The following is a 22,933-nucleotide window of genomic DNA, read 5'->3' as shown; positions in this document are numbered from 1 at the left end:
ACCAGTTGCTGGTGTTTAATGACAGCTCTGTCTTGTTAAGAGCCCCGTGGTATGGAGTGTTAAAGCTGCAGTACTGCAGTCCTAAGCTCTGCTCATGATCTGAGTTCAACCCCTGGCGGAAACTGGGTTTTCAGGTAGCCGGCTTGAGGTTGACTTAGCCTTCCATCCTTCCAAGGTCAGTAAAATGAGTACCCAGCTTGCTGGGGGGGGGGGGCGGGAAGTATAGATGACTGGGGAAGGCAATGGCAAACCACCCCGTAAAAAGTCTGCCGTGAAAACGTTGTGAAAGCAACGTCATCCCAGAGTTGGAAACGACAGGTGCTTGCACAGGGGACCTTTCCTTTCCTTCCTTCCTGTCTTGAGGACTGTAGCAGTACCGTTTCTGGCTTGCCATTCTATGATCAGGGTGTCAGCAGTGGCTTCACTTAATTTTTTCTTCAAGTCCTCTGCAGTTGCATGTCCAATAAAAATGTCCTGAGATGCCTACTTTCCACCATAATTTTTTGTTCCATAACAAAGGCCAAATGTGTTTTACAAATTCATGTTTATTGATATTACTTTTTAGACTCCCCCCACCATTCACAGAGATAAGGTTTGAAAAAAATCAGAGAACTTAATTTATACAATGCTGTTTCACTTCCAACTCGACTCCACAGCTCTTTTCTGCTGTTGTTCACATATGCCAGCTGCAATTTTCCATGTTTTTGTTTTAAAGAGAGCATAAACAGAACAGCAATGCTAAATGATTGACAGTAGGTGGGAGAGGGAAAGTTAGAAATTAGTCATTGTCAGTAAAAAACATTTTACCTTTCTTCTGTTCTAGGTAGATCCCCCCCCCACACACACACACCTTTCATTCTCTTCAAAGGCAAAAACTGTTCCAGGGGCTTGCCCTTTTCTAATTGATGAATTGCGATCTGGCCCTGGTTGTCTCAGCAAAGAACAGTCTAGTTGCATCAGAACTCTTAGTCAGTGTTTGAGGAAGCATGGTTGATGGTTGCACCCAGTTAATAAGTCTGAATAAGGGAACATCTGCCCCCAGGTATGCTTAATTTCAGTGAACATCCAACCAAAGATAAATCTTCTGGAAACATCGTTTTACTACTGCTTCCCTCTTATTCAGATTTTACATATATCTGCTTCAGCAATATTTCTGCCATATTTAGCATCCTGTCTAATCTTACAGTTAAATTTGAGAAATAACTTAAGTTTGTTTTTTGTGGTCTCTATGCAAATCTGGAAAAATTCTAGAACTCTATGTCTAAAACTGGTACTGAAATCCCTTATCCTGAAGGAGAGAACTGATCTGCTGTTCTGATTGCAAGTCAAAAGTGTGTGTCTTTCTGCTGACGTCTCTTTTGCTCATCTCACATTTAGCAGTTCCATGTTCATTCTCTGAGACAATTACCTCAGGTGTGTTTTTGTCTGTCTCTTTTTGCCTGTCTTTCTCTCTAGCGTTAACAAAAAAAATAATGTTCTTTAGTTATCTTTCAGGTGGGTAACTGTTGATCTGAAGTGGCAGAACAAAGTTTGAGTCCTGTGGCACCTTTAAAACCAACAAAAATTTTATTCAAGGTACAAACTTTTGTGTGGAAGCACACTTCAGATAGTGTGTTAGCACACAAAAGCTTATACCTTGAACAAAATTTTGTTGATCTTAAAAGTGTCACTGGACTCCAACTTTGTTTTTTAGTTATCCTGATGCAGTATTCCATAAGGCAAAAGGAGGCCAGTTAGTGAGTAGTTGCCTTTGTTTGAGACATTCAGGATAAAAGCCACTGCATTCTGAGCAGTATTATTTTTTGGCAGATCTGGATTCAGATTCCACTTTTTCTATATACCGTGGCTGGCCATAGTTACATTCCTCAGCTATTTCAAGCTGCAAAATTGAAAGAATAGTAGTTTACTTTTTGAGGTATACATGATCAGGCCCCTGATCCAGAGATGCTTGCAATTCTGCTTACACAGCAAGGGTTTCTGCTGAGTTTCCTGAGCTCTCCTCCCCCCTCAATTCTCCATTCCGAGCAGCCTTTTTATTTTGGTGTTTTAAAAGCTTATCATGATACGGTGAAGGGAAGCTGAAATTCTGGAAAGATTGTAGAAAACCTGCTGTGTGTGAATAGTCTATGTTGCAATTCTCCCATCAGCACCATTGTGTCTAGTAGTGTTCAACAAGAAACTTGGAACATACCTTAAGTTCTCCTGAAATTGTCATGTGAATATTATTTTAACTCAGAAAAGTTTGCACCCCTTCTGCTTTTGGAAAAAGTATTTTAATGTACTGAGGTTAAGTAGATACTAGTTAAAAACAGGTCAGGTCAGAAGGTGCCCAATATGCTACTGGGGAAGAACAGAGGACAAGTACAAGTAGTCACAGAAAGAGTGAAGGGGCTGGGCCAAAGCCAAAAGGACACTCAGCTGTGGATGTGTCTGATGGTGAAAGAACAGTCCAATGCTGCAAAGAACAATACTGCATTGGAACGTGGAATGTAAGATCTGTGAATCAAGGTCAAACAAAAGATGGAAAGACTGGGAATCAGTGAACTAAAATGGATGGAAATGAGCAAATTTAACTCAGAGGATCACTACATCTATTACTGTGGGCTAGAGTCCCATAGAAGAAATGGTGTGGCCTTTATAGTTAACAAGAGAGTGAGGAAGGCAGTAATACGGTACAATCTCAAAAATGACAGAATGATCTTGGTCTGTATCCAAGGCAAACCATTCAGTATCTCAGTAATCCAAGTTTATGTCCCAACCACTGATGCAGAAGAGGCTGAAGTGGACCAGTTCTATGAAGATCTACAACACCTTCTAAAACTAACACCAAAATAATATGTCCTCGTCATCATAGGGAACTGGAATGCCAAAGTAGGAAGTCAAAAGGTAACCGGAACAACTGACAAGTTTGGCCTTGGAGAACAAAATGAAGCTGGGCAAAGGCTAATAGAGTTTTGTAAAGAAAACAAGATGGTCATAGCAAACACCCTCTTCCAACAACCTAAAAGGTGGCTCTTCACATGGACATCACTTGATGGGCAACACAGAAATCAGATTGATTGTATACTCTGCAGTCAAAGATGAAGAAGCTCCTTACTTTCAGCAAAAACAAGACCTGGAGCTGACTGCAGCTCAGATCATGTGCTACTCATTGCAAAATTCAGGCTTAAACTGAAGAAAACTGGGGAAGCCATTAGGCCATACAGGTTTGACCTTGATCACATCCCTTATGAATATACAGTGGAGGTGAAGAATAGTTTTAAGGAACTAGAGTTGATAGAGTGCCTGAAGAACTATGGATGGAGGTTTGTGACATTGTACAGAAGGCAGCAATCAGCACCATCCCAAAGAAAAAGAAATGCAAGAAAACAAAGTGGCTGTATGATGAGGCTTTACAAATAGCTGAGGAACGAAGGAAAGTGAAAGGCAAAGGTGAAAAGGAAAGATTCACCCAACTGAATGCAGATTTTCAGAAAACAGCAAGGAGAGATAAGAAGGCCTTCCTGAAGAAACAATGCAAAGCAATAGAGGAAAATAACAGAATGGGAAGGCCAAGAGATCTCTTCAAGAAAATTGAAGAAATCATGGGAACATTTCATGCAAAGATGACCATGATAAAGGACAAAAACGGACTAAATGCAACTGAAAAATTGCTTTCTTCTTCAGTGGGGAAGTTATCTAGCAGGTCCAGTCATGCCTCCTCTTGCTCCAGGTAGGGCTATGCAAATTTCATTGGATTTTTACCTAAACTCCACAGGCTTGGATCAAGGCTGACCTTGCAGCTCCAGGAGGATGTCTGATCCTAGCTCCTTGTAGAAAGAATGTATAGAAAAAAGGAGAAGGGGAGTTCCTATCCCCAGTAGCTTCGTTGGGAGCAAAGAAAATGACCACTACTGGTCTTAAAAAGAAGGACACATAAAAGGAGAGGCCCCTTCCAGTGTAAGCTTTGGGCAGTGAAGATGAGCCACAAGGAGATCCTCTACAGGAGGCTTGCACTGGGCTAAGGCCAGAAGATCTGAACCTTCAGGTCTGCTCACAGTCACTTCCTTTCCAGTGCAGGAGGCCCCAGAAAAAAATTGCTCATAATAAGCCAACAGTGTGTTCAGGTGACTTCCCTTTCAGGGACTAGAAAGCTTCTGAGCCTGCCAGAGATTCAGCAAACAGAAGAAACAGTAAGTCCCCGAGGAAACACAAGTAGATTTGTCCCTGGGCAGGCAGCAAGTCAGGGGAAGACCTCAATCAGCCCCTTTACAGCAGACCTCAGAGCTGGTGTGCCATTTCCCCTGTGCTTTTCAGTCCTTCCCCCACATTGGACTGGATTCTATAGACTTTCAGGGCACCCTGGAATTTCCTGGGCCTAATTATTTTTCCTACCACAAACCCAGAAAATTTTCAGACACAGGAGGCCCCATTATTAAGCTTGTTAATGAGAAATACCATCCAGGCAGCTGTGAGGAACAGAGGCAGGGAGTATCGAACACACTCAAAGAGGACCCATTCTTCCTCTTTCTCCAACAGATCCTATTCCTTAGAGGACATCTCAGCCACTCCCCACAAGAAAATAATCCAAGGGGGTGCAGGGAATGAGGCTTTCTGAGGTTCATTCATCAGAGGTATCTGATGAGGAAAGACCTACTTTGCAGGCTGCCAGTTTGAGGAGAAAAAATAGCAGGAGCAGCCATGCTTCAGGCTGCCGCATATCAGCTTTGTTTTACTCTGGTTCTGAGGTAGAAGACGTCCATTCAGTTAGAGGTTCTGATAAGGAAGAGGGGGCATGATCAGCAGAGGACACAGAATTGCAGGAAAATTCTTCTAGATTTTTCCAGACAGATCATGATCATTTACTACTTTAAAAAAGTAATTTCTTATCAAATTGATATGGCTGAATCCCCAGATCATTGGTCTCTTCAAAACTGGATGGTAGCGGTTTTAACAGACTAGCCAAAGGATCTTTAGTTTGTCCTTTTCCTAACTTTTTAATGAGGTCCTAAAAGAAGAATGGGTGGTGCCTGGCAATGATACCGGGCAGAGCAAAAATGTTCTGTGCCCTTCTGAAAGTCCCTATGGAGAATCTCAAGGTCCCATTAGGTGCTGGTCCTGTTGTTTCTTTACATTTAGAGGCTGTGTTGTGAAAAGATGGGGATAATGCTCTGAAAGATTCTCTAGATAGAAAAAATGAAGCAACTCTTTAAAAATTCCATGAGGCTTCCTCTCTGACCATCAGTGCTTCCTTAATGCTCTCAAATTTCACTAGAACAATAGTGGTTTGGGCAGAGAACATATTACAGAGCCCAGATACAGATGCCTTGATTCAAAAAAAATTCCAAGATGCTTTACAATTCTGTGCAAGGGCTCAAACAGCTAATATAGAACAGCTGGTTTTTATACCCTGATTTTGACTACTTGAAGGAGTCTCAGAGCAGCTTACAATCACTTTTCCTTCTTAAGAACATAAGAGAAGCCATGTTACATCAGGCCAATGGCCCATCCAGTCCAACACTCTGTGTCACACAGTGGCCCCAAAAAATTATATATATAAAAAAATTAGCCACTGATATATATAAAAAAATTAGCCACTGATGGACCTCTGCTCCATATTTTTATCTAAACCCCTCTTGAAGGTGGCTATGCTTGTGGCTGCCACCACCTCCTGTGGCAGTGAATGCCACATGTTAATCACCCTTTGGGTGAAGAAGTACTTCCTTTTATCCTTTTTAACCTGTCTGCTCAGCAATTTCATCGAATGCCCACGAGTTCTTGTATTGTGAGGAAGGGAGAAAAGTACTTCTTTCTCTACTTTCTCCATCCCATGCATTATCTTGTAAACCTCTATCATGTCACCCTGCAGGGCTTGCAAAACATTTCTTTTTCAGCTTGCTTTTAAGACAGAACCTGGCTAAACTGACCTGTAGCCATCTAGCCATCTTATGTATGATTGTGACTTATAGTATTTTATAGCACCTGTTTTATCTATTTTAATTAATTTATGTAATTGATTGTATTTAAAGTTGTTGTCTACATTGTTTTATTTAAATCATGGTATTCCATGTCTGTGAGCCGCCCTGAGCCCGCCTTTGGCGGGGGAGGGCGGGATACAAAAATAAAATTATTATTATTATTATTATTATTATTATTATTATTATTATTATTATTATTATTATTATTATTATTATTATTATTATTATTATTATTATTCAGGGGCATTATGATACTGGCTGATTTGTTTTCAATTCCCTTCCTAACAATTCCCAGCATGGCATTGGCCTTTTTTATTGCAAACGCACACTGTCTTGACATTTTCAGTGAGTTATCTGCCACGACCCCAAGATCTCTCTCTTAGTCAGTCTCTGCCAGTTCACACCCCATCAACTTGTATTTGTAGCTGGGATTCTTGGCCCCAATGTGTATTACTTTGCACTTGGCCACATTGAACTGCATCTGCCACATTGACGCCCGCTCACCCAGCCTCAACAGATCCCTTTGGAGTGCCTCACAATCCTCTCTGGTTCTCACCACCCTGAACAATTTAATGTCATCCGCAAACTTGGCCACTTCACTGCTCACTCCCAACTCTAAATCATTTATGAACAAGTTAAAGAGCATGGGACCCAGTACTGAGCCCTGTGGCACCCCACTGCTTACCGTCCTCCACTGCGAAGACTGCCCATTTATACTCACTCTCTGCTTCCTATTACTCAGCCAGTTTTTGATCCACAAGAGGATCTGTCCTTTTACTCCATGACTCAAGCTTTCTAAGGAGCCTTTGATGAGGAATTTTATCAGAAGCTTTCTAGAAGTCAAGGTAAACAACATCTATCGGGTCTCCTTTGTCCACATGTTTGTTCACCCCCTCAAAGAAATGTAACAGGTTAGTGAGGCAAGATCTTCCCTTAAAGAACCCATGCTGAGTCTTCCTCAATAACTCGTGTTCATCAATGTGCCTACTCATTCTGTCTTGATAATGGTTTCTACCAACTTTCCTGGTACTGAAGTCAGACTGACTGGCCTGTAATTTCCCGGATCTCCTCTGGAAGCCTTTTTAAAGATGGGGGTGACATTTGTTACCTTCCAGTCCTCAGGAACGGAGGCAGATTTCAATGAAAGATTACAGATTTTTGTTAGAAGATCCACAAGTTCAACTTTGAGTTCTTTCAGAGCTCTCGGATGTATGCCTTCCGGACCCGGTGACTTATTAGTTTTTAATTTGTCTATCAGTTGTAGGACCTCCTCTTTTGTCACCTCAATCTGACTCAGGACTTTCAACACCCCTTCCAAAATTAGTGGTTCTGGGGCGGGCAAAAAGTTTTCATCTTCCACAGTGAAGACGGAGGCAAAAAATGCATTCAGCTTCTCAGCCATTTCCCTATCCTCCTTCAGTAATCCTTTTACCCCATGGTCATCCAAGGGTCCCACTGCCTCCCTGGCTGGTTTCCTACTTCTAATATATTTGAAGAAATTTTTATTGTTGGTCTTAATGTGTTTTGCAATATGCTCCTCATAGTCCCTTTTTGCCTGCCTGATCACAGTCTTGCATTTGATTTGCCACAGCCTGTGTTCCCTTTTACTAATCTCACTTGGACTGGTTTTCCACCGCTTAAAGGAGTCCTTACCTTTTACAGCTTCCATTACTTTGTTTGTTAACCATGCAGGCCTTTTCTTATGCCTGTTTGTGCCTTTCCTAACTTGTGGTATGTATTTTATCTGAGCTTCTAGGATTATAGTTTTAAATAGTCTCCAAGCTTCCCCAAGGGTTTTGACCATATTTACCTTTCCTTTCTGTTTCTTCTCCCCACAGCAGACACCCTGTGAGGTAAGAGAAAGACAGGTTGCTTACCTGTAACTGTAGATCTTCGAGTGGTCATCTATGCATTCACACTCATGGGATAGAGTGCCTGCGCCGATCCTCGAATCTAAAAAGCCCGGGATTTTTTCGCGCTCAGCACCAACGGTCATGCGCAGGTGTCCCAACGCGCATGCTCACCGGCACCAGAGCAAGGATCCCGCCAGTTCCTTCCTGACCACTGGAAGCCCCTACTGGAGGGAGACTGTCAGCAGTGGGGAAGGAGGGTGGGTAGTGTGAATGCACAGATGACCACTCGAAGATCTACAGTTACAGGTAAGCAACCTGTCTATCTTCTTCGTGGTCTCTGTGCTTCACACTCATGGGAGATTAGCAAGCAAGACATACCTGGAGGCAGGAAGACGGTCAACCGGAAGAAACAGCTTGCAGCACCGCAGCTCCAAAACGTGTCCTCTGCTGAGCATGCACGTCCAGCGCGTAGTGCTTCATAAAGGCATGCGGAGAGGATCAGGTGGCTGCCTTGCAAACATCCATCAGGGAAACGCCTTTCAGGAATGCCACCGACGTCGCCATCGCTCTTGTAGAGTGTCCGTGAATAGGCCCAGGTAACGGCTTCTTTGCCAACAAATAACACAGTTTAATAATCTCAGTGAGCCGTTTCAAAAGCCGCTGAGACGATATCCTGGAACCTAACTTAGGAGCAGCATAAGAAACAAAAAGCTGCTGGTCCTTACGAAAACTCTTGGAGCGACTTAAATAAAACAATAAAGCACGCTTCACTTCTAGAGCATGCAACCTATGTTCCTCATCCGAGGAAGGTGTAGGATGAAAAGTGGGCAAGCATACTTCTAAGTTGAGGTGAAACTGAGAAACCACCTTGGGGAGAAAAGAAATATCAGGAGCTAACGACACTCCAGCCTCCTGAAAAACTAGATATGGGTAGTCACAACGCATAGCTGTGAGCGCTCCTGCACGGCGTGCTGATGTGATGGCTACCAAAAACGCAGTCTTCCAAGATAGAAGCTGTAACGAACATGTGACCATTGGCTCAAAAGGATGTCGAGTCAGCCTGTCCAACACTAAAGTCAAATCCCACAACTGTGGGGGTGATCTCGATGGAGGATGAAGCCTAAGCAAACCCTTCAAAAACCTCTTAGAATGAGGGTGTGCAAAAACGGAGTGCCCCTCAACTGGTTCATGGAACGCAGAAATTGCTGCCAAATAAACCTTGATGGAAGAAAAAACAAGGCCATCATCCACCAGAGATAACAAAAATTACTGACAATCCCACCCTTTGGGGTGAAACTGAGGGATCAACTAAGAACTGCAGAAATCTCCTCCACTTCCTATCATAGGAAGCGCAGGTAGACAGTTTCCTGCTGTTCAAGAAAACATGTTGGACTCTGCTAGAGAACCCACAGGGTCAGTGAACTACGCTGTCAGTTTCAGGTGGGGCACGTTGTGATGGAGTACATGACCGTCCTGAGCTGACAGAAGGTCTGGTTCCGCCGGAAACTGGTAGAAGGCCCCCCCTTGCCAGTTGGAGCAGGATCGGGAACCAGTTCTGGCGAGGCCACCAGGGAGTCACCAGGATAGAGCATGGTCTCTCTCTTGCGATCTTGTTGACCACCCTCGTCAGTAGTGGCAAAGGTGAGAACAGATAAAGGAACCGACCTTCCCACGGGAACAGCAGACCGTCTCCCAACGACTCTGGATCAGAGCCCCCTCTGGAGCAAAACAGAGGACACTTCCGGTTTTTGGCTGGCAAAGACATCCACCTGAGGATACCCCCAGAGCTGAAACACGGGTTGAAGGAAGCGCCACTGTAACTCCCACGCGTGCGGGGAAGCCGCACCCCTGCTGAGGGAGTCTGCTTGCAAGTTGAGGACCCCTGGGAGATGCACTGCCTTCACAAAGATGTCGTGGTCCATGCACACCGACCACAGATCCAGCGCCAGCGCACAAAGCCATCAAGAGACTGTTCCTCTCTGTCGGTTGATGTAACACAGGGCAGTGGTATTGTCTGTTAGCAGAGCAACAATCTTCCCCACCACCATGGGGTGGAAAGACCGAAGAGCAAAGTGAACTGCCAGCAGTTCTAAGTAATTTATGTGGCAGTGAGTCAATTTCAAAGGCCAAGGACCCCCCACACACAGATCGTCCATGTGGGCCCCCCAACCCCATAAAGATGCATCTGTTGTGATAGTCATAGTTGGTGCAGGTAGATGGAAGGGAGCTCCCTGACAAATGTTGTCCTTTGACTTCCACCATTGCAGTATTTGAAGTGTCACAGGTGGAATTACAAACCTCTTTCGAGGTGAGTCCCTTAACGGGCAAAACTAACAAAGGAACCAAAGCTGTAGGCCTCTCATCCTCAGCTTCGCAAAGAGCAGCACGCTTGTAGTTGCCGCCATCAGCCCCAGCATCCGCTGCAGCTGCTGCGCTGTGCCCCACTTTCGACTCTGCAGAAATTCAACAAGGTTGATAATGTCCATCGCTGTCTGCCGAGGCAGAAACACACGATGAAGATTCGTATCCAGCAAAGCCCCTATGAACTGAACTGTCCTTGATGGAGTAAGATGTGATTTCTCCAAATTGACCTGCAGACCCAAGGTGTCAAGAAGACGAAGAGTGATGGCAATGTGGGATGACAAACTCTCTTTCGACTCCGCCACAAGGAGCCAGCCGTCGATGTATGGAAAGACGACTATCCCTTGAAGCCGGAGATGGGCAGCCACAACGCTCAACATCTTCGTGAACACCCGAGGTGCAGTGGACAGACTGAACGGAAGAGCCTTGAACTGGAAGTGCTGAGAACCTACTGCAAACGCAGGATGGATGCTGACATGGAAGTATGCATCGAGGTCTAGCGTTGCCATCCAATCCCCTTGGTTGATGAGGGGCAGAATTGTTTGCAGAGTGGACATTCTAAACTTCTGGTACAAAATAAATTTGTTCAGATTCTGAAGATCCATGATTGGTCTTAGCCCCCCGTCCCGATGGAAACCAGGAAGTAACGAGAGTAGAAGCCTCCTGTCCTGGCCTCCATCGGGACCCTCTCTATGGCTTGTTTCTGTAAGAGGTTGCTCACCTCCGCCAGCAGAGGTGGGGAAGGGGGAGTGGTAATTACCACAGATTGGTTCGGAATCTGAGCAAAATCTATTTTGTAACCTTCCGCTACGATGGAAAGCGCCCACCTGTCCGTAGTGATGGATTCCCAGGCTGACAGGAATGGGCGGAGGTGGATAGACAAAAAGGAAAAGGGGACAGTGACGCGTGCTGCCAGAAAGTCAAAGGCCCTGCTTTTGAGGGCAAGTGCCGTTGGACTTGCCGGTGGTCTGTGCTGAAGCGTAACGGTTTCTGTTGTTCTTCCTGTATGGGGACCTACTCTCAGGTTGAGCAGAGCGAGGTCTTCACTGCTGTTATGGGGAGAACTTTTGGTACGGCTTCTTTGCCTAAGGCTTGTGCCACTGTTTCTGTTTTGCAGCTCTGGAAAATGCCGGTACGCCCAGGTTCCTGGAAGTTTTTATACTTTTATCCATTTCCTGGAGCGCATTGTCGGTGGTAGAGCTGAACAGGCCTTCGCCCTCGAAGGGCAGATCTTCAACGAAGGCCCTGGTGTCCTGCTGGAGGGCCGTGGATCTGAGCCAGGAGTGAGACGTCGACCATGTGTTTTGCTGCAGCCAGTTGTTGTTTGGCTACAGCAAAGCCTTCCTTCTGCAACTTCTTTGCAGCCGACCTCTTCTCCTCACTCAGGGAAGACAGGAGGGGGGGGTAAGTTGTTCCCACACTGAATATTGGTATCTAGCCATGCACGCGGCATAGTTAGATACCTTTACTCCCAGCGCCCCAGCAGAGTAGAACTTCCTCCTGAAGTTATCCAGCTTCTTTCCCTCCTTGTCTGTTGGAGAGGAGTGCATCTTGCGGGCCTTCGACGAGGAGGAAACAATCACCGAATTGGGCTTTGGGTGTGTAAAAAGGAATTCAGCCCTGGACTCTTGGAAACGGTACATATGGTCCAATCTTCTCGATGAGGAGGGTACCATTGGTACGGTGGGTAGGGATAGGCGTAAGGAGGCCATTGGCGTTGCTCCCATGGTGGAAGCGGTGGAAAGCGACGAGCTACTGTAATCGGTTCCAGCTCTCTCCGACCTCTTGCCTAATCCATCGGCGCCGACACCTCCACCTCCGAGACTGAATCGCTCTCACTGCGACGGCTGGACACTGAAGAGTGGGAGCGTTGAGTCAGGTCAATCTCTTGCTCCGATGCCAATAGGCGCAGCTGCGAAGCACTGCCTCTTGACACTGAAGGGCTACGACGCGGGGATGCCAGGATCTTCCTCGGTGGAGCTGTCGATGTCAAAGCATCAAGCGAAGGCAAAGGGGTGCGAGATGGTCTCTTCTTCCGCTTCTTTTTCAATTTCACCTTCTTCAGCGCGGATGATCGCGTTCCCGAATCATCCCGACACGTCTTAGCTTGGGTGTCCACTGACCCTTCAGAAGGCTGTTTTGTGGAACGCCCGCGCATCTTGGTCCTGATCGGCAAAACCTCAGCCGATGTGATCGTAGGGGCCGCAGCCTCTCCCATCGGTTCCGACGGGCCCAATGCCATTGTTTGAGGATGAAGTTCCGACTTGACCAACGCCACCGAAAGCCTCGCCGCTCGATTCTTACGGGTTTGCTTGGAGAAACTCGGACAGTGTGTGCAAGAGTCAATGCGATGTCCCTCGCCCAGACAGAGAAGACAGTGGGAATGGCCGTCGGGGGGGGGGGGGGGAGGCATCTTCTTTCCACAGGAGCGGCACCTCTTAAAAAAACCCCAATGTCTTTCCATAGACAACAGGAAAAAACCCACCCAGGAAAGTTTCTGAGGGGAAAAACATGGGGGGAAAACTGAGCCCCAAAGGGCAAGTCCAACAACGTTTTTTTTAAAAAATAACACTAACTATCTAACAACTAACTAACTAACTACACTAAGAAAATAACAAATGGGCTATATACAACAGGAAAAAAGCAATCTAAGATTACTTTACTGACTGGGGACACGAAAGGAGATCCTCTCAGCACAGCAGTCAGAAAGGAACTGGCGGGATCCTCGCTCTGGCGCTGGCAAGCATGCGCATTGGGACGCCTGCGCATGCCCGTTGGTACCAAGCACGAAAAAATCCCGGGCTTTTTAGGTACCGATCCGGGGATCAGCGCAGGCACTCTATCCCATGAGTGTGAAGCACAGAGACCACGAAGATGATCTGTGACTTACCTAAGGTCACTTAGCTGGCTTCATGTGGAGGAGTGGGGAATCAAACCAGGTTCTACAGATTAGAGTTCACTGCTCTTAACCATTATACCATACAGGTTATAGTAGTTAGCTTATGACTAAAACATTGGAAAGTAGATCCTATGTCTAAATCTAACCTGTCTGTGAAAAATTTTCAGACAAACTTCTTGTTGGAGAAGGAGCAGTAGATAAGGTACTGGTGGAAACAAAGGAGAAAAAGAGAGCAATGCCCTCAACTTCAGGTTCTAAGGACTAGGATGAAACCTGCCCATGCCTTCACAGTTACAAAGCATCCATGTGGGGCAGACGTTCTTGTTCCTTTCACTATTGGCCTAGATTTCAACAAAGGCAGTTCCCAGCTAGCAGGCAGGATAGAACCCAATTAGGAAAAAAGCCAAATGCATGACTATTTGATAGGTGGCATACTCCAGGCATTCACCCACAACTGAGAAGTCTTGACAACTGATCAGTAGGTTCTTTCTATTATCAAGAAGGCTACAAGATAGAGTTTTCATCTATTTCCCCACACTGGTTCATTCCAGTGACCAGATCAAAGCAAAGATGCCAATTACTCTTGGATGCAGTACGTAATCTTCAGCACATAAGGGCAATAGAGAAAGTTCCTTCAGATCAGTGTTTCCAAGGGGTCTATTCAGTGCTCTTTGTAGTCCCAAGAGATCAAGAGAGTGGATAGCAATCCTGATATTGAGAGAGCTCAACCTTGGGTCAGCAAATGCAAATTTTGGATGGAATCTCTGTGTTCTGTTCTTCAGATTATACAGCAAGACAATTTCCTAACATCCCTGGACCTCAGACAGGCTTATCTGTATATTCCTATCCACATTTCATCCAGACAGTTCCTATGTTTGCCTCCCAGTGACAGCATTTCCAATACAAAGCTCTCTTCATCACTGCATGTCACAGGATACACATACAAAGCTCTCTTCATCACTTTTGGCCTCTCTTCATCGTTGCAAGTTTTCATCAAAGTACTAGTCACTTTGATTGCCAGATTGTGTTAGCAAGGGATTCATGCCTACCCATAGTTGAATGACATTTTGATCAAAGATGCCTGGATTTACCTGTGGCCAAAAGCGTCATATTCAAGGTTTTGGTTAAGACCTTTAAGGCTTTGAGCAGTCTGGGACAAGATATCTATGGGACTGCGTCCTCTGCTACGTCCCTGGAAGAGCATTACACTCCACAGGTCGAAATCTGCTAGTGATCCCTGGCCACAAAGGCATCTGGCTGTCCTCAACAAGGACCAGTACCTTTTCAGTCCTGGCCCTGACCTAGTGGAATGCTCTGCCAGAAGACACTAGGGCCCTGTAGGATTTTCTACAATTTTGCAGGGCCTGTAAAGCAGAGGTGTTCTGCCAGGCTTTTGCTTGAGGACAGCAATGGTTGTCAGGCTGGTACTCCCTCTCCCCCCCCCCAAGCGGGGGTGGGGCCCTGTTCATGATGCGGTGTCTAGAAAGTGGAAACTTTGCAATAGATGTCATTGGGTTAGTAATTTGTATTTTAGTCAGTTGGTTTTACTGATTATCATATGTATTTTATTGTTGTACATCGCCTAGAGTCTGGTGCTAGTTGGGATGAGGCAATTCATAAATCAAATAAATAATTTTTAAAAATTCTGTATGTCTTCCCTCAAACTCCACTGATCAGCAGAATCATGAACAGGATAAAGAAAGAGAAGGCAGAAGTGATCTTCATAGCCCCATTCTGGCCCAGACAACCATGGTTCTCAGAACTGATAAGAATCCCCTCTCCTCCCTCAGGAGACTACTGAATATACAGGACTTATTAGTTCAGGGTCAGATTCACCATCCTGACTCAGCTTGACTACAACTGACAGCTTGGAGATTGAGCGGATGGATCTAGAAGCAGCTGGATTTCCCAGAGAAATAATAGATATTATAGTACAGTCCAGAAAGCCAGGTGACAAGACATAGTTATATCAATATTTGGTCCATATTAAAAAATGGGCCATCAACAAAAATCTGAACTATATGAAGCCATCTAATAAATATGAGTCAAGTTGCACCTTTAAGACCAACTAGAACTAAGTTGGTCTTAAGGTGCAACTTGTCTCCTATTTTATTCTACTACTTCAGACCAACGTGGCTGACTACTTGGATCTATCTTATAAATATGTTGGGAAGCAAGATCTTAGACCCAACGCTTTAAAGAGAAAGGTAACAATTCTTACCACTATACTAGGTCAAAACAGGTTACTTAACTTGTTATCAAACAAGCATGTTAGATGTTTCTTAAAGGGAACTATGCAGCTGGTCCTGCCTATCAGGCACAGATTCCCCTTTTCGAGCAATTAAAAGCTATAGAGCTGAGATCTCTCATGGAAAGTGGCAATCTCTTCAGCTAGAAGGGACTCTGAGCTAGTGGCCTTATCTGTGGAAAGAGAGCTGTGCATTTCCCACAAAGAAATGGTGTTAAGAACAGATCTTTCATTCCCAAAGTAAATCAGTCTTTCCATGCTAATCAGCAGCTGATACTGCCATCTTTTTGCCCAAGTCCTACACATCCAGAAATAAAGATCTGGGATAAACTGGATGTGTGTTTGAATGGGACAGCACAGTTTAGTCTTTTGGATTCTTTATTTGTATCCCACGGCAACATATCACTGGAGAAAAGGGTATCGAAAGATATGGCAGCTCATTGGGTTAGTCTGTGTATTCAGAAGTCATATGTGTCTCTGGGTTATGGTACCCTAGAAAAGTTACAGCACATTCTACCAGGAACACAGCTACAATGACAGCCTTCTCCATGAGAGCACCAGTGGAGGAAATCTGTAGAGCAGCCACTTAGTCCATCTTTTCTACATTTGTTAGACATCATAGATCAGTTAGATTCTGCTAATGCAACTTTTGGTAGGAGAGTTCTACAGAAAGTTCTGGAATTTTAAAAAAGTTTTCTCCCACCCAGAGAGACAGGTTGGGCAGTTAACGCAGCTGGATGATTTCCCCCACTGAAGGGGAAGTTATCCATTTTCCTGCCCTCCCCCCCCCCCAAAAAAAAGAAAGATGACAAATATGTGTATAGATGTTTAGGGAGCTGAGCTTATAATACAACTGGAGGGTCTGCCTTGATTCAATCCAGTTGAGTTTAGCAAAAAAAATTGCATAGCCCTGGCTGGATCCAGAGAAGGCATTACCTTATCAGCTAAATGACTTTGCCCCACTGAATAAAAGAAACCTTCAAGTGAGTTCTACTGTTTCGTTCTCCCCCTTGTTGTAGGAGAATACTTGGAGTATGAACTGGCATAAATGAAGGGGGAAAGTTTTACATATTTTATATCTTTTAAGGATTGGTATTGCCTTCCTGCCCTTGCTAACAGTGTTTTAGTATTTAGATATATTGCATGCATTGAAACCAGTACAGTGGATAGTTTCCATTTGGAAAAAAGGGTTTCAGAAAATTAATGTTCATGAGGTTGAGGAGGAACAGACTATGGCACTACCTGAGGGAAGTCATGTAACTTTGATTTTGATAGCCCTGCATAAAGTCACAAAATGATGCCTTTTGCCCTCTCTTTTCCTATGACTAGAACAAGTGGATGAGTCCTCACATTCTTTATAGTCTTGACAGCTTGGAGGGCATGAACTGCTTTTTGCTTAACTTAATGTGGGATTCACATAGCTCAGGGGTGGCCAAACTCTGGCTTGGGAGCCACATGCGTCTCTTTTACACATATTGTGCAACTCCCAGAGGCCAAGGAGGAACAAGGCTTACTCTCAAGTAAGCATGCTTAGCATCAGGACCTCAGTCAATCTCTCAGTGCTGACCCATAGGTAGGCAACTATTTCCACCATGTGTGAAGGAGGGGGAAATAGGCAGTCTTGCAAGCTCTTCTCCTCAATCACAGAGGTCACCTGGAGACCTAGAGTGGGGAAAGAGAGCACAAGAGCTGAGGGAGCCACTGGAAGGAGGGATGGGATTAAAGAGGGCAGGGCAGGGTTCCCCTTTAGTTTCATAGCTTTTTGTAGGAGCTGTATTTAGAAGAAGATGATGATGATATTGGATTTATATCCTGCCCTCCACTCCGAAGAGTCTCAGAGTGGCTCACAATCTCCTTTACCTTCCTTCCCCACAACAGACATCCTGTGAGGTGGGTGGGGCTGGAGAGGGCTCTCCCAGCAGCTGCCCATTCAAAGACAACCTCTGCCAGAGCTATGGCTGACCCAAGGCCATGCTAGCAGGTGCAAGTGGGAGGAGTGGAGAATCAAACCCGGTTCTCCCAGATAAGAGTCCACGCACTTAACCACTACATCAAACTGGCTCTCCACACCAAACTGGCTCTTCAACCTTGGTGTCAAGGCAAAGAGAGATGCATATGGATGCAAATGGTGGCCAGTAATATATTAGGTACATTGGTGTTTCCATCTCCCACTGATGCAAAAAAAAAAATTCCCTAATCTTTCTCTATGCTGGTTTTATGAAGACTGCTATTCCCAGATTTTAAAAAAAGTTTTCTTCTAGCATGGTCATGTAAAGTCCATATGTATTTTATCTCTCTGTGCAAAGGAAGTATTAAGTTTTAATAAAGACATGTGTGTAATGTTTGCTCATGTCTTGCTGCTCTCAAACATCTGACATTTATTCTATGTGGCTGTTACGTTAAGCAAGTGTGGCCACTCCTGACATAGTTTGGGATTGTTGTAGTAGCTAGTGAGAAATACTCTAAAGGATGAGGGTATGTCACTTAAAAAGCAAGTTCAGCACAGATGCTTCTGAGAACTTGACTAGGCTGTGAGGAGGGAAAACTTGTCTTCAGTGGACTGTGAAATTCAAAAGAAGTTAAGCATGTGTCCACATGCCAGACATATTGGGGCATGCTCTTTTCACGGCTTGAAGCACATGAAATCATGTAGGCTGAATCCTGTTAACAGGATTTATGTAAATACAGGTACATGAAATCTTGAAATTCTTATCACTGCTGTAAGAATCATCATGCTTAATAGATTGACTAATTGATTTTATTTTTAACCAGGTTAGATATATTGTAGAATTGGCTTTTTACACCATCATGTTATTGCATGAATTTGGGGGCTAAAAATATTCTGTGAAATAATGTTGGATGGTTTTGTGTGCAATTACAGAATTGTCTTTTATAGATGTATGCAAGATGTTCAAATTCAGTGGGGTGCCAGATCAGTAATTTTGCTCAAAGAGCATGGTGAGAATAATCTTTCTCCTAAAACGAAGCCCAAGGATAAGTAATAACTTTTTATGCATGATAAGCATCAAAAATATGAGCCTGCTGGTCTTTGCTTTTCATTTTCTTTACCTTTGTCTTTTAGTCAGAGCCTCCTGCAGTGAGCATACAATGTGATCAATAACTCAATAACTTTTTTTCATGCAGTAATTATCTCTGTGTGGTATTATCTGAACACTGTTTTTATTTATTACTCAAAAGATGCAGGAGATATTTATATAACCAGCTGATCCCATTTGGGACGAAGCTGTTTGTGACAGCAGGGGAAATGGTTCATATTAAAGAGTTTTTTAAACAAATGTTTCACAGAAAGCTTTTACCAGTTTTTGCTTGAGTTATTGAAAAAATGTTCTAGAGTACTACATTTCTTTAATAAATAAACTGCTGTGTTTTGTGTACTGGTTTGCACTTCAGAATGTTTTCCTATTATTAAACCACTCATAGTCAGTATTAAAGTTGTACTTTATTATTTTAAACTGTTCATGTAGTTCATGAGTTTCCATTTTGCAGACTGAGATCTTACAAGAATCTCGAATGATGATTCCAGATTGCCAGCGCAGATTAGAGGCTGCTCATGCAGATCTTGCTCAGTTATTAGTAAGTACAGAAGAAATAATTTATTTAGGGTTGTCAATCAAATAAAAAGATGATTAATTAGCTGTCTTTTAACTAATTAATTGACCCTATGTAAGTCGGCTTAACACCAAAATCCTTGATACATGTACTGTTTTTAAATACTGAAGTATGAAAATTTAAATAAACAAAGGCTGATACTTGTTCTTAAGGGGCAGTGCTGTATTTAATATTTTTATTTTCCATTTTGACAATGTACTCAGACTTAAATAGTTAAAAATTAAACATGTGCCCGTTATTTTACATTGATTAAAATCCTTCCAGTTAACTAGCTGAAGCATAGCATACAGCTTTAGTTGGTTGATTGAGCAGTTAAATAGGTTAAAACTTGCAGGCCCAAATTTCTGCTGTATATCTGTAGAGCTAATGTAGATTGAAAACTAATTGGTGCAGAGAATAGCATGCTGACTTTCGGAGATCTGGGTTCAGATCCTTTAACTCTGAAACTCCGCAAGTGACCTTGGGCCAATTGCTACCAGTCTAATCTGTTGGAAATATGTATCTGTTTTGTATATCCTTTGCAATGTTCTAAAGTTCCAGTCATTATAGGGTTAATACTGTGCCTGATTCCCTATTGTCTGCATGACCTAGGAAGAAGATACTGATTGCTGTCAATCAAGGTCTAGAAGCAGGAAAACCTATTTTGTTTGTTTGGTCAGTTAGTCAGGTGACTTCCTTTGTTCAGGCAGAGAGGTCAAGAAGAGGGAGGAAGTGGTCTTCCATTAAGCATGTGGTTCTAGTGTGTAGTTCTATAGTGTTTGTTGTTTTATCTCTCAGTACTCTTTCCCTGTAGAAATAAATACGTTTTTGCTTTTTCATGTTAAATGCCTCTCAGTGATTATTTGATCCAGTGATCCATCGCACTGTTTGAGATAAAGAAATAGAATTTCAAACAGAATTCCCTAACAAAATTGGTAGCAGTCGATTGTTGTTCTTGCTACAAAACTGATTATAGCATGGACTGTTTTTTGAACTCTAAATGATTTTTAAAATCTGGATCGCTTTTGAGAGCATTTAGAAAGCAATAGGCAAAAAGCTGCTATGCTGTGCAGACAAGCCTAAATTTTAAAACACCTTTTTTTTCTCTTGCCATTACTGAGAGCATTCTGACTTAAATTAGCTTTGAATTCAGATTGTCTCGATCTGGAAATGCTGCTACTTTTGTCTATCAGCCTCAGATGTGCTAGAAAGAGAATTTTTGGCGCTTTTTAACCCTTTTCCTTTGGATTACATCAAAGACCTTGGAAGAGCCTTGCTGCAGCCACGTGCACGCACATTCAGTGTAGACTTGCATGTTGTTAAGGACAAGCTATGTTCCATGCTTCTACTTCCTTCACTGAAAAAAAAATCTGTGAATTTACCAGCTCTGTCCTTTTCATTTAAATGAAGGGTGTTTTTTAAAAACACAACTCAGGTTATAAACCAAATTCAGCACTAGTTTTCCACTGTGGCATCACCATGCTAATCTGTTGTACCAAAATCCAAACAGGAGTTATGTAGTACCTTAAATTAACCAGTTTATTGAAATTGAATAGTGGGCTATAGCTCACTATGTCAAATACATAAAATGAATTCAGTCAACAAAATATATACATACAGAAAAAGTTTGCTTAGTTGAGAAGTCTTTTTAAAGAGAGGGCTATGAGGAAGGCTCTTATATTATCTACAAAACTGTAAGTGTAAGCTGCACAATAAATTGATATAGGTGAAATATATATTGTGCATACTTTTCTAGGGCATGCACACCAATTTTCTTCCGGTTTGCTTTGTTCACATATTTCTGCTCTCCAGATATTTTGCCCCATCATTTCCATGGGTTGCAACCCTACGTGTAGCTAATTTTAATTGGCACAGTTTGTAGGTCAAATTTTTCCCTTTACTTTAGCATAGTTTTAAAAGAAGCTTTATTTTCTAGATGTATTTCATTTAAGATAGAATTTTATTTCTTAACTTCAGTCCAGTTTCTGTTTTGTAGAATTAGTTCTGATTGGGCTGTGCTTTGTTTCAATCTCTCGTTTAATTAGAGATTGTAGGCATAATTATAGATTCCACACTTCATTTGTCATACATTATTCATACACTATGGAATGAGTAATGGCTTATATAGGGGAAAATTCCCTTAATGTATAAAAATTATTGAAAGCTGTTTCAAAAGCCCTAGGTATCTGCAACTGAGAAGAAAAAGTCTAATCACTTGAGATGGTAACTATAGCTCAATGCCCCCTTTTCTACTCCCCCCTCACCAGTTTTTGTCTTTCCTGGATGGTTGTTTTGCATATGGTAATTTTAAAAGCTGTGTGTGTGTGGGGGGGGTGTATGGTTCAAAGCAGTTAAAGTCTTGTTTTGTGTTCAGGTAAAATATGTTCGGTTTTTCTCATTTCAGGAAAATGAAAAAGAATTGGAAGAAGTTGAAGAATATAAAGAAGCACGTTATGTACTGGAGTCAGTAAAATTAGTAGTCTAAATTGATTTTTCACTTCTTTATTTATGCCTTGGTATTGGGTCCATCGCCACACTCAGCTAATGTTTGGCCACTGTTGTATTACTTCATGTAGTGTTAAGAATAATGACTTGCTAAAATGATGTTACACAATGGCAAATGATTTAGCCTCTCTCTTATGTGAAGATTTGATGAATAAATGATCTTATGTGATATGTTCTTGTCTGTTTTTTGTAATGGTATCACACCTCTGCTTGACAGATTTTCAGTGTTTATATCTTTGATTTGAAGGCTGTTTGCCTGACTAGGATCATCACATCCATTTGGTTTATTAAACTTTGCAAGATTTCCTTAGGAAGCATTGAACCAGTTCACACATGACTAATCCCAGAAACTTTGTATATTGTATAGCATAATATGAAGTATGGGGCTTATTGTGCATATGTATGTACTTGGTTCCTATTTGAACTGTAAGGATTGTATTCATACAGATGTGCCCAAATGTATTCTACATAGTTGATTGTGCTTGTGGGCATGCTTCATTGTGTATAGGAAGACATGCATTAATGCTGTTACAGCAGTGAAAGGCTGATGGCTTCTCCATTTGAAAACTTAACTTTGACTCCAAAAAACATTTGTTTTATGATGACAGCTTGTCTCCAAACTTGAATCTCTTTCCCTGGTTGCAGGGCAGCATTCAGTTAAATCAGCTGGTAATAATTACTTAAATGCTTTTATTGCATTAGTACACATAATATACAATCTGTTTCTTTTGACTAGCAGCTTTCTGTAGGGATTTCTAGGCAGTGAGGCACAAAGTGCCTGTGTAATTGATCTGTGAATGAGCCATCATAGGTTAATCGCAAACAATATAATTTTTACATCACCTGATGTCAACTCAAGCACAGTGCTTTGCAGTGAAAGCAACCTTACACATTCAGTGTGGTAATCAAGTGATAGGAACACTGGGTTGGGTCCAAGGATTCCTTTCCACTAAATGAGGAATCATGCTCTGATCATCTGCTTTCCTGCTGTAGAGTCTTTTCCTATGTAGATCCAGTCATACAGAAAAGTGTGCCAGAAGCTATAAACAGGCAGTATTTTTGTTGTCTATTTCAAGAATTTGCAAAAAAAGAAAGAAACATTTTCAAAGGGTAATTATTCTATTTAGTGATGGTTATCATTTTGAGGCTGATGCTGCTTTACAGGTGTCTAGTTTGGGTAGGAATTAGGTTCGGTTTTATTTTTTATATACAAGTAGTTGTGACTGGACTGTTTTCGTAAGAGTTTTTTTTCATTAGTTAGCCAGGACAGAAGGCTTCATAAAGTGAGTGCTTAGAGAATCTAAACAATGAAGCTTTGTGCTTAGATATTTAAACAATGCTTTGCCTGCTGAACATCTGGAAATTTAGACTACAGTTTGGATTCTGAACTTTTACTGTAAGGTATGGCATGGCATGGTGATTGAACTGAGTGATTAACTTCATGAATAAATTATTAAAAGTGTTCTACTGTATCTTAAAGCCCACTAATAGAAGTTGAGGT

At 42.7% G+C, this 22,933-nt stretch overlaps 1 protein-coding gene across 1 annotated transcript in view; it reads left to right on the top strand.

The window, feature by feature from the left end:
- The window catches only part of TBCA (tubulin folding cofactor A), a 77,634-nt gene extending 56,031 nt beyond the window's left edge, over positions 1-21,603 (top strand). The window contains exons 3-4 of the mRNA XM_060235852.1: positions 18,826-18,912; positions 21,332-21,603. Of these exons, the coding sequence (XP_060091835.1) occupies positions 18,826-18,912; positions 21,332-21,412 (168 nt within the window). The 3' untranslated portion in view covers positions 21,413-21,603. The remainder of the gene's footprint in view (positions 1-18,825; positions 18,913-21,331) is intronic.
- The last annotated feature ends 1,330 nt before the right edge of the window (positions 21,604-22,933 follow it).

The sequence above is a fragment of the Heteronotia binoei genome, chromosome 4, assembly GCF_032191835.1.
Source record: "Heteronotia binoei isolate CCM8104 ecotype False Entrance Well chromosome 4, APGP_CSIRO_Hbin_v1, whole genome shotgun sequence".
In the NCBI taxonomy this organism is placed as follows: Eukaryota; Metazoa; Chordata; class Lepidosauria; order Squamata; family Gekkonidae; genus Heteronotia; species Heteronotia binoei.
The sequence above is the reverse complement of the archived record's forward strand: the minus strand, read 5'-3'. Positions and strand labels throughout refer to the sequence as shown.